Below are 12,794 nucleotides of genomic sequence, written 5' to 3'. Positions count from 1 at the left end.
ACAAACTAAAGTACAGTATGTTGCAGTTATCCTAAGCAGCACTTAGGTGACATCACCGGAAGCCAACACAGCACTTCAAAACAATGCACGGGTAAAATATAGAAAACAAAAATTACTAAAGTATTTATCGGGATCAAGCTGTTATTACGATCTGATTTATTGCTAAACTCTTTCTCTCAAAAAGGATGTACAGTACTCTGTTGTACAAAGAATGCCAGGGATGTCGTTATGCAGGGTGGAGGTGGGCTTGGCCGAGCAGCCTTGACGTCTTTCGCCCATCCTAAAGCCACATTTAAGGTCTTCCGCCCAGTCTCATACCTGTCTCTTATACACACGCACAAATTCAAGATTTTCCCCCAAATTAATAGTAATTAATAACGCGACAATGGATTCTCGCACCGGTCAGAATGTTGTTTGACAGGCGCTTCCTTCGCTGATTCGTCGCTTGGCATGAGAGCAACGTAGTTTGTTTGAAAACTCAATGTGTCTGTCTGTTTTTCCAGTGGGGGTAAGCTGGAAATTAGCTCTCATGCAACGTACTTTCAACATAGCCAGGCTAGTTAAAAATTGATATCAAAAGTTAAGATTGTTTTCCATAAGCATGCTCAGTCTACGACGTTGAGTAAACAGGCATGTTATTGTTTTGATTTAATTGTTGCAATGATTTCAAGATCTTTTATCATTATACCGTGTAACACTGCGGCAAATTTATAATATCACTAAGCCTCCCTAGCTTGAATAGCGCTAACTGTACGTAGTGCTGGTAAGCCTACTGGTAGGTAATTAACAGTTTAAAGCGTTAGTCGGATTAATTTTCTCCGACTAAATAAAGCCTTGCGTGGAGGCATCACCTACTACTGTTTCCCCATTGAATGTCCCAGAGGGCTGTGGAATGTGGGGACAGCTTGGTAGAATTGATGTGTAAAAGCAGGGCGTAGTTGTACGAGCGATGTTTGTTTCCCACGATATATAGCCACTGTAACCATGATTCTTACTATTCTTATTCATTTCGCTTTTAGTGGAGCAAAACTTGTGAGCAAGTCGATGTTAATTTGCATTCAGGCTGTAATTCATGACTGAAAATGGGAAGACCCTAGCTTACTATCGGGAGATCGTTGGAGTCGCCCACCACCAGTCGTAGATATTTTGAACTAGTGAAAATCAACAAGATATGTTAAATAATAAAGGATAGGAGATACATGTGAAATTGTTTCCATAATTTCGTTCTAATTTATGGAGTCATTCTATTAGCAAATAAAAATTCATAATCTTGGCATTACATCTATTTGTTACTAGTCCATGACTACTGTATTGCAATTGCATAAGACAGAACTAAATGGAAGAAAAGCAGACATTATTATGATGATTACATGATGATGACCAATGTTACAAAGGCTAGTAGTCCTTGTCTTTAAAAATAAATTATTGATTTTGTTTTTTTGATTAAAATTATATTACTTTCATGAATGACCCTCTTATCCTGGAATAAAAAATAGTTTTTAATAATATGTCGCATAGGCTAGTATTCGTCCTTGACTTTAAAAAAATTAGGTACGTACATATTTTATAAGCCATCAAAACTAAGTAAATTGTTAAGTTACATTACCCAAGTCAAACATTTTGGCTCTCTATACAGCAAGAATCCCAGTGCTTCGGGGGCTTTGCCCCCTCTGAAACCCATCCCCCCATTCGGTTCTTCGGCCCTCGCTCGGTTGGCGCTTCGCACCAAAGTACACATACGTTCATGCCAAACCCACCCGAAAAATTCTAACACCCACACTCAGTTTTCAATAGATACATCCCTGGGGTGCTTCATCAATGTTGTATAAAAACTCACCGCAAAATTCATTTGTAACAACCACAAACAATGGATTCATATTCTAATGGTTTTCAAATTAAAAGAGATAAAAACAATGGTGACTCAGTGCATCAGTGGCTTCTTAATTCATATGAGTGTTTTATTATATCAATTCTATTGTAGGCCTATTTATCTTTAATTCAATGTTTTACTATGTAAATTTTCTCCAATATGTGTCTTCCTCCTACAAAAATAATTTATTGTTCTTTTGTTAGATGTTTTGCTGCATGTATTTTCAAAAAACAGATTTCGATTTAATTTTTAAAAATAAATAATAACAATATTATGATGAAGAATTGTGTGTGCATATTGCATTCAAGTACCCATCATCACCATTGTAATGATGGAATCCACAGTAGAGTTCCTTTGAATAAATTTGTAAACAAAAGCATAACATGTGTATTATCTAATATCAAATCTTAAAAACAATAAAAAGTGTAGATAATTTCAAATTCAGTTTAATAAAGGATACAGTCTTGTACTTTGCCGCCTTCAATGACACCTCTTTTAGAGAAGGAAAGTAGGATGAATTTTCCAAATCGACTTGAATTGTTGTTGTAAACCGTTTTGGCATTTCCAAAAGCCTCTAGAATAGGGCTACAAAGAAAAAGAAAAATGTATTCTCATTATAATGTACATCTGCTGAATAAATACTCATATTTTATATTCATCATCATTTTATTATCAGTTTTGTTTGAAATATAAAGTTATTAGTTCACTAGTATCACTCAAGTATCTACATTAATAGAGGAAACCAAGAAACCAAGTAAGGAAGGATGAAAGAGGAAAGCAAAAAAAATGAAAGAGGAGGAATAAGGTATGTAGATCATGTTACATGTTGCGCTACATTTTGTAGAATTAATTGTGGTACTAGCAGTAGATTTCCTGTTTTAAAATTTATTTTGCAATATAAAATATGTGCTTTTGCTCAAGTTGTATTGATTTCAAGTACTGTAGCGTACTACAGTATATTCCGTCTGCATGGCACTGTCATCTTCCAAATTCCCATGAATCGTTACGTTTGGATTGATTTTAAAATATTTTATTTTAATCATGATTCTCATTTGTTTCTTGGCGTCAAAGTCAATAATATTTCCAATTCATACTTTGATGAGTAATACCTTCAATATAGATTGGGCAGCGTGATGAGACGAGATAGACAGCAATGAGACAAAATATTGTAGAACAATAACATAAAGAAGAGCAATAAGAGAGAAAGGCAAGATAATTCGATGAAAACAGTAAGATGGAGAGGCAACTGTGTGACAACAAGATGATAAATTTGCAGGATAATTATCACATTAGGAAATCCATGCTCATCTCCATAATTGATGCCATAACAAGAATACAAGGTTGGAAGCATAAGATAACAAATTCATATCATTATGATGAATAAAACACTTAACATTACTAGGTGCTGACTCATTCAAAACATCCCACTGATATACAAAAACCGCACCAACATGTGCGGTTTTATCAGGTAAAATAATCAGCTTATGATATGCACATTCATAGATAGCCGCGCATCTATAATTTCATGTACGTTCGCAAATTCTGCAGAATCAAAAAAGGATGTTGTGTCTCATAAATCGACGTACATTAGCTCCTAATGGCGGCTATAAATGAACATTGCCAACCATACAATTAATCACTGAGGTTAATATAAGAGAGAAATTATAGCGCATACTTAAAAAAACATCAGTCGTTTACTACTACCGTAGTCCCATTGAACAATTATAATTGATACCAGACTCAAAATTTCATGAAATCTGATTGGTGGATTGGTTAAGTGAGCACATCAGGAATCTATCTCTAGTGGCATCACTCTATTCATGAATGAATCAGGAGAATTGGAAATTGTAAATAATGTTTGATTTCAACAGAGTGGTATGTCAATTACTGCTCTGTTTGTATCTTGTATGGCTTTGCTTAACTTGTACATTGCTATGACATGTAAGAAAATGATTACTCAATAAACAAATTTGTCAAGTCATATAAAATAAGATTTAATAATAAATATTCTACAATGTTAATTTTTTTAAATCCAAGTCCAATCATCTTTCATTTCTTATATTTATTGCCTGCTAATGCTATAGCCTATCATCATTGCTGCTTGCTAGTTATTTCACAAAACATCATTTAGTATAGGTTTAGGTCACATTCTTTTGCTTGTCTTCTGTTCATTTTGCAAGATTTATGATGCAAGGGACTTTTGCTGTTCTTTTTGCAATGTTATTATAATTGTTTTCATTCATTTTCAGTCATTTTGCTTGGGAACTGTGAAAATCAAGCATATATCGGATTAAAAAAGACAGGTTTCGCAGTGACCTAAGTGGTAAATAAACACCTGACCAAATAATGTCATAATAGAAACAAGGATAAATTCCTAAAGGATTAGCTGGGATTAGCAGTTTAATTAGCTGAACAAAAGAACCAAATAGATTTTGGCACAGTTATGAATTGTTCAGGTTCTCAATTAAGCATAAATACTCAATTTAACTTAAGCGCATTCTCCAATTAAAATAAATTTCACGGCACACTAAATCTGTAAGTATAATTATGATAGCTGATGCATTAAATGGGATGCTTAAGAACATGTAAAACTGAATATAAGCAATTATTATTCTACTGTTAACAATAAATCACAAAGCATGCACCCGTTTCTATTATTCTCATCAATATCACAACTACAAATGCAAACCCAATTTCCTTCATTATCAACTAAAATTTGCTATTAATTACTTCAATTTTGAAACCTCCCAACACTGTACTGAACAGGACTCAATTATCCCTTCTCCTTTCTGCAAGGACATAGATTCTCTAGCACACAAAATATTTACTGTGGTATATGGGCAAGAAAAAAGGTGTGACATTGTGTAATAAACAAAGGTTGGAAGTACTTGGATTACAGTGAAGTCAGCAAATTGCAAGTGGCCACTCATCACCAACCCAGCTGACAGAAAGTGTAGTCACGCCTCACTGCACAAACTCTCCATAACCAAATTCAAACCCGCAGCAGAATAGCAATGAGATTACTACACTGCATAGATAAATAGGCTAATCAGACGCAAAAGCACATAGATTTGGGAAAATTCTACTCTAATTGCAAAACCTTTGTCTGTGTATTCACATATCATTATAATTCATTTCCGATTCTTAACTCTTTAGGCAGAATGCATTATTATTTAGTAGAGAGATGTACATCCTTCCAATATTTGAGAAATATTTTTTAAATCGGCCTTAAAATAATATCCGTATATTAGAAATTGTAATGTTAACGTATTATAATAATTTGAAATATTAAGTTGTTTTAAAAGTAGATATCAGTTTTTAAAATATATTGATTTATTTAATTTTTAAAAATGATTCTTTAGCATTATAATATATTTATTTCAAATATAAGGAGGGTGAAGCCAAGGAGGAACAAGGTTCCTATACAAGATTTCACAGCCCCAAACATGAAACAAACATGAAACATGAAAGAAAAAACAAATAACAATAGCATACAATCACACACAGCAAAGACACCATGCAATTGTACAAATTTTATACAAGGGTCGATTTAACTATATTTACTAAATATTTAAATTATTATCATCATTATTATTATCTTTTTTGATTAAAAAAAAACATTTTTAGAGGGTTTATAATTCACCGAGTCCTAATATACAACAAATATATTATGTGAACACAGGTTGTAAAAATGTAAAAGAGGGATAGATAGATCCATGGAATGAAGCATATTACAATGTGGTATTCTATGTACAGTGAAGCATATCACAATGTGGTATTCTTATGTACAGTATGTGCTTACCTGCTTTGGAGAATACATTTCTCAACTGATACATCATTGCCTGCCTCCTTAGCAGACGCTTGACTCATCTTTGATAGGTAATTCAGGATAAACTTGGTACTTTCTGTCTTCCCAGCTCCACTTTCACCACTAGCAAGATATAATACGGAATTACAAAAACAATGATTATGAATTACATTACAGTACTAGCTTTAACAGGGACTATGTTATGCTTTCAGTTTTGTACAGTATATATTCTCAATGAAAAGGCAATGGTTTTCATTGTTGTTCAAAATCACAAAGTACAATATTAATAAATTATAGTATTAAAATTAAAATTATTTAAAGAAATTTATAAAAAAATAACCAACAGATAATACAGCAATAACAAAACAAATAATAATTTAAATATTATTAATAATATGAAAAATATAATTAACTAAAGTAGTGTACATAGGCTTTTTGCCTTATGGTTTATTTAGCTTTATTATTATTAATATGCTGCATCTAACCATCACAATAGGAATAAACAGGTAATATCTTTGTCTATGTAGATATTTCTAAAGAGAATGTGGAGCCATGAAGTCTGGAATAAATGATAAAGGTACAATTGAGAATTCAAATCATCCATAAATGATATAAATATGCTACTGATAATTATAGCGTTGGTGGTAGAGAGCCTAGTGCAGCAAAAGGCTAACTACGATCTACAGCAGGCAGCATCATTTTATGTGGTTCACATTGAGTACCTGGCAGACACCTAGCTGTGACCATGATTGCCATTAATAATATTATATTCTTGCCCTTAATCTCTGTTACTCTCGTTAAAGTGAATCCCACATGTCTCAAGATTGAATACTTTACTTCTCACTTTCATACCTCCATACTTATTTACAGAGACAGGCCTCTATTTTAAAATGTATTGATACAATGGTAATTATGGTAAAACCATTTGAATTCATTACAAATAGTTCCATGGTGTGGATATGGATTGTATCAGTACTAGGTTCATTCAGGTGTTTATATTAGAGTAGTTTAGAGAATGAAAGAAGGAAGTAATATCCAGTGTACAGAGAATTTTATTTTTGTATTTGTTGTTGCTTGATTAGGAGCTGAACCCATCGTTGGTAATCAAAAGGACAGACCAAACATACATTACTGTATATAGAATATGGAAGGCAAAGAGGAAGTATAGAGTAAAATTTTCAAGCTCACAGCCAGGTGATTTGAGGGGTTCAAATAAAACCCCCTTTGAAGGAATGCCCTTTTCAATTATTAGTAAAAAGTACCATTGCAGGCAAGTTACTGAAATTAACTCCCAATATTTTTTAGGTGTATTTTAAAAATTCACGCCAACTATAAATAGGGCAATTTAATATTTTGAGTGTGGTAGAGAATAACATATTGAAGGCATTATACATGTTGAGACATGGACTTGAGTGCTTCCTACTGTAGGATTATTGTGGATTATGTCCAGTGCATTTGCAGTTTATTGTCCACTGTGTTTATGAATGATGAAATGTTCACTACGCTGTGCTCAATGTCCAATGGGAATAGTATGATGTTCCAAATGTCCAGAGAAGGCAGTGTTATAGTAGAATGTCCATGTTGAGTAATGGCAATTGTCCATTTTAATTGTGGTCAGGTGTTCAGCACACCTGTGGTTAAGTTCACTGTGGCTGTGGTTGAAGGCTATGAATGACTCAATAGATCCTATTCTATTGTTGCTATCGTAAGTTTCTAGTTGCCATAGTAATGGATGAGCTAGACCTTGAAGTTAAGTTTAATTATAAGAGTCATCAAGGAGTGTCAAGACCATAAAACAGTTTTGAAGTAAGTAGCTTTCAATATCACAGATATGTGAACCACATTGAACACAGCATCAATGATGCTGCCACTGACTAAGCTAGGTATAGAAAATACTATGTAGTAGTTGCTTGTGTAATGTTAATGTCACACCAAAGAATATAGGGGAGGGGGGCAAAGAGGTCTGACTGTCCTGATTTTGAAGGAGGTATGCACTGAATTGAAAAATTCAGTACTACTACAAGATAGGGGCCCTATTAGTATTAATATTTGCATAGAGTTTAAATTTGAACAGTGTTCCATACATGCAACGCATGTTCGATATGACTGACTTTTACAAGAATATCTTCTCTTTTGAAGAAGGAAGTAATTGTGGTAGTACTTTTCAAAGGAAACCAGCGAGTCAGATCTCTTGCCATTCTACTCCTTCAGATGTCACATGCACCTAGCAACTAGAAATGGACTGTGTGCTAATTAGACATCACAACCAATCACATAATGAGATCACAGGATGCTTATATTTCTAAGTTTGATGCTGCTTCATCAAAATTGAAACACAAGTAAAAAATCTTATTCAATTACATCATCATCACAATAATATCATCACTACTACTAACACTGCCTTCACACTACTAACACTGCCTTCACACTGCTAACACTGCCTTCACACTACTAACACTGCCTTCACACTACTAACACTGCCTTCACACTACTAACACTGCCTTCACACTACTAACACTGCCTTCACCAACAGGGAGCTTTTGATTTGTGCGATATGATGCTACGACGGATTCACTCATGCGTGACAGTCCTACGTCCTCTGCACAACATGGATTTGGTCAAATTGTGTAACAGAATCCACGGGCCGAGGAGAACTTAACATTTTCGCATACGTAGGTGACTTCTTAGTGATGTCAATACGTTCTATGTCCTTTGGCGTCGTGCAATCATAAGAACCCCTATTATTTATTTGACCTGGACATGACCCTATCTCCTTTCCTACTTTGTCATTGATATTACTGCATATAAGATCAATGGAAGCAATTTGTCTATGCAGACACAAATCATGATGAGGGATCAGCCCTTAGATATGCATAATTAGACTCTCACTTCTAATGATAAAATGAATAATTCATTATGAATAATTAATGAATGAATATTCATGAAGATACTGTATGATTATACAACAATCAATCATAGACAATTAGGATTTTAGTTCTGTATTGCCTAATGTCCAAATTATCAGTGAATCCTAAACATTGGCAATAGAATTACAAACATTTTTATTGAAAAGGTTAAAACTATTTATGGAGATACTATTCTCATCATAATAAACATCAACTTCTACATTTATTAAAAACATTTTATTTCAAATAAAGATAAATGTAAGTCAAGAACAATTGAAGATAATGCTGCGAAATTTGTGGTCTATTAGGGACAATAAAAGACACTGGATTGAGTTTGGTGTCAATATTGAACATGACCAAATTGCATCAATCATTGAGCATGACTGCACAGTAGCCATGTGATTGGTAGTGTAGTACAAAGTATATGCTTAAAATGGTCAAGTGCTCTCCAGAGAATGAGCTTAAGAATAATTACATTGGAAGTCTCCCATTGTTTAGACACAACACTTGTGTATTGTATTCTGTTTGAACATGGAGGTATTATAGTGAACTTTGAAGTATTATTTTTGGACGCACTTTTATCATGTGAAGTGTGCCACTGTTTCAAAAGTGTAGTTTCCGAATAAATTATTATTATTATAGAAGACCAAGGGTAAATGCTGATGACATAATACTACATATTGTTTGATAAGATATTGTTCATCAATGACTCTGACAATACTGGAAACTGTGGGTTTTGTTTACTAGAAATATTGCTAGTTTAACATTTTCTTTTTTTTATTCCTATTTCATATTCATTTTTTTCAAGTCAGTTTAATTTTATTAGCTACTAGTGCCATCAAAGGAAAATATCCGCATTAACAATAACTAATTGTTAACTAATCTTGTAGTTTGGCATGGAAACAAAAAGAAAAATGGAACTTCCGGTACATACAACCATGTCCTTGTTGCTTTTCTACTAATTGACAATGCTGACAAGTTTTGTGAGTTTTTCTTAGCCCATGATTCTAAAATTAGTAAAATAACATTTTTTCTATGGTTACTATTAGTGGTGACATCTTTTAAAAATATCTACAGAAACAACTATAAAATCTTGATTTTTTTTTAAATGATACAAAGAAATTTATTAAAATTTTATTTTCAGTCTAACCAGACATGTGAAATCATAGTGACCATAATAAACACTTATAGACCACAACATTTAACCTAAAATGTAGGCTGCGAATGATAACACTCTACATATGGTACAAGTAATTCACTGTACCTCCCTTGCTATCAAATAACATTGCAATCTCAGCTACTTATAATAAATGTTCTTGTTGAGGATTGTGCATGCCGAAGCATCTACCTTGCTGTCCCTGGAGGCTATAGTAATGTATACAATGAAGAAATATAATACTTGCCTTGCTAAAGGACATGGTATAGGTTTGATTCATTCATAATTACTGAATCCCCTTACTTTTACCTGTATATTAAAATGTTCATACATTATTTTAATAAAGCTCCAGGGAAGCAATATTTTAATATGTGTTTTTTTTTGTTGGTAAAAAAAATAATAAATACTTCTGCATTGCATAAGGTCACTTTCAATTTCATGAACAATTAAAAATTATTTCAATATTAAATAATTTTAAGAATAAATCCCATTATAATTAGTAATAACTTTATTTAAAAGAATTATCATTTTATATTATGATAAATCTTTCACAAAAAAAAAAAAAAACAACATTTATGACACCTATCTAGTCAACAAAAAGCTAAATTACAATCTATTACAGTGTTAGCACCTGACCATAGCTGCCTGCCTATTCCACCCCACACCACACACAGCACCACTGTGGTTTTCATGCATTCTGCACTCTGAAATTAGTCACTGATTATTTCCTGGAATAAGACAGTATTGTTTCATGAAATCCACAGGCCAAATCACTTTGAATATAAAGCAGGAAAGTTACAATATTGCATAATATAATATTTGGTATCAGAAGTTCTAATTACAATCATATCAATCTATGTAAACAAAGACAGTAAAAAATCCACTGTTTATAACATTCATTTATACCATACATAAAAACATTTCTCTCATTCTAAAGCTATCCCATAGTTGTACATGACATTCAATACTCAAGATATAATAGTACGGTAATAACTATTTTTGTTATTCAAAAGTACCACACAAAAAAATGCCTTGTATTATCTCCATAGCTACCGGGGCCACTGCCCCTACTACTGTTACCATCACCTCATCATTATGTAACATTCATCATCATTATTATTACCGATATAGATTAATTATTTATTCATTTATTACCATCATATTTAACAAGGGTAACCATTCTAGATCCAAGGCAAGCCAGTGAGCTTATCAATAGGGGTCCTCGAATGAATGCTTGCTTATTCAAGTGTACTGCCTTATTAATGTGATTGTAAATAAAATTATGTACTTATAATTTGCTGCATCTTGTTTGAATTGTTGTAAGGTTTGTAGAATGCAATCCTAGGTTAACAGACCATTAATTGTACAATGAGAAATTTATCTAGCATGGTTTGACATTGTCGAGTGAGCAATGGCTGACTATACACGCGGAAGGGATGACACTATTGGTGTGATTGTCATCCAATCTGCAGCACAGATTGTAACAAAATCAATGTCTGGTCCATTCAATATCCCCTGCTAAGGCATGCAATATCACTGGTATTTTGATCAGGGACATTTTAAGTGGTGGGAATGTATTAAATACAGCATCTGTATCCTGGTATTATGTTCAGTATCTATCAACATTGGACATTAACTAATAAAATACAGTGTGATCTCTATTGTAAAGTCATGTATACACTGCCACAGACTGTCGTCAGATACTTTACAATGTTCAGTGTATGGTTTTATTTACTTGAATTTACTGAGTTTTTCTACTAGTGCTTGTTTCAGACATCTGATTAAATGTATCATGTCTGCCCATCTGTTGAAATTGGACATTGTTCTACTTCCAAAATCAAATATTGTTTGTTTGACAGATAAAAATTGGTGTATTATTATTATTCTCTATTTGGAAACAAAACTTTTACAACACTGGCATGTGTACGTAATATATCGGTGTGTCCAAAGAGAAACAAAACCAAAACTTGACACATCAAGCTAATTAAAAAAAAAAACTTAACAAAGTAAACTAAAAAGACATACTGTAAGTCTTATACCTCCCTGCCTTCACCCTTCAGCACATGTGTTGAAACACAAAAACCCATTGACTGTATCCCCGACCCACCCTAAACCCTACCCATTATAACCGCCTTCATGACCTAAACTATAACCAAAGTTAAACGTTGCCTACTGCCTTTTACACAGAGAATGTGCGGGTACAGTATGGAGTGATTTATGGGATCTAGTTACTGTATACAGCAGAACCCCTCCTTAGGGAGATACTATTAAGGGGAAACGAAGGAAAGAACATCCTTTAACATTACTGTTCAGGGAACACTTTTTTTTTATCTGTATTTGTAAATTTGTATATTGGAAGCAATGTAAAACAATGCTTAAACATCATACCACTATATTTTTAATTATAAACATGCTAAATATGCACATAAATACCACATTATCCTGCATTACCAAGGACAAGTTACTTAATCAAACAGCACACTGTGATATCAAGATCTTTCAAACAGTAAGGAATGTTAAGTAAAAACTGGGGTGTACATAGTCTTCTATTCATATCCCATTATTTTTCTGGATATGACCCTGATTATTATTATAAACACTAGCATATACCCGTGTTCCGCACAGTGTTGAATAAGTGGGGAAAAGTGGCGATGTATATTGTTGAATGTAATAGGAAGTCGAGGAAGCAATCATTGTGGATGTTATGGTTAGAATAATACTTTTCTAAAGGATGTTTTTGTAGATGAGCGTCTTTGCTGGATAGAGTCCTTGTAAGGAATTATTGTCCAGTTTGTTGAAGTGCGGATTCAGAATTTTTCTAACGGGAAGGGGGGAGGGGGGTTTACAGAATGGGTGAGTAGCACATAACATAATATGCACTGAAATTTAAAAAATTTAGTGGAAAAAGCAGGAGACACGTGTCCAACACCCCCCCCCCCCCCCCTTTTACTGAATCTGCCCCTGTTGATCTGACCACACTCCACTTCCTTACTGGATCCGCCCCTATTGCTCCGACGAAATTTCAAAAATTTAGTGGCAAAACAGAAAGGCATG

General features: G+C 33.6%; 1 protein-coding gene across 10 annotated transcripts in view; it reads right to left on the bottom strand.

The window, feature by feature from the left end:
- The window catches only part of LOC117106798 (unconventional myosin-X-like), a 101,685-nt gene that overhangs the window by 64,621 nt on the left and 24,270 nt on the right, over positions 1 to 12,794 (bottom strand). For all 10 annotated transcript variants that reach the window (XM_033248240.1, XM_033248244.1, XM_033248247.1 and 7 more), the window contains 2 exons: positions 5,673 to 5,801; positions 2,331 to 2,455 (listed from right to left, as the gene is read on the bottom strand). In XM_033248240.1, the coding sequence (XP_033104131.1) occupies positions 2,331 to 2,455; positions 5,673 to 5,801 (254 nt within the window). The remainder of the gene's footprint in view (positions 1 to 2,330; positions 2,456 to 5,672; positions 5,802 to 12,794) is intronic.

This window comes from Anneissia japonica, unplaced genomic scaffold (genome assembly GCF_011630105.1).
Source record: "Anneissia japonica isolate Jap-2015-1 unplaced genomic scaffold, ASM1163010v1 scaffold2471_len1564793_cov202, whole genome shotgun sequence".
Taxonomy (NCBI): domain Eukaryota; kingdom Metazoa; phylum Echinodermata; class Crinoidea; order Comatulida; family Comatulidae; genus Anneissia; species Anneissia japonica.
The sequence above is the reverse complement of the archived record's forward strand: the minus strand, read 5'-3'. Positions and strand labels throughout refer to the sequence as shown.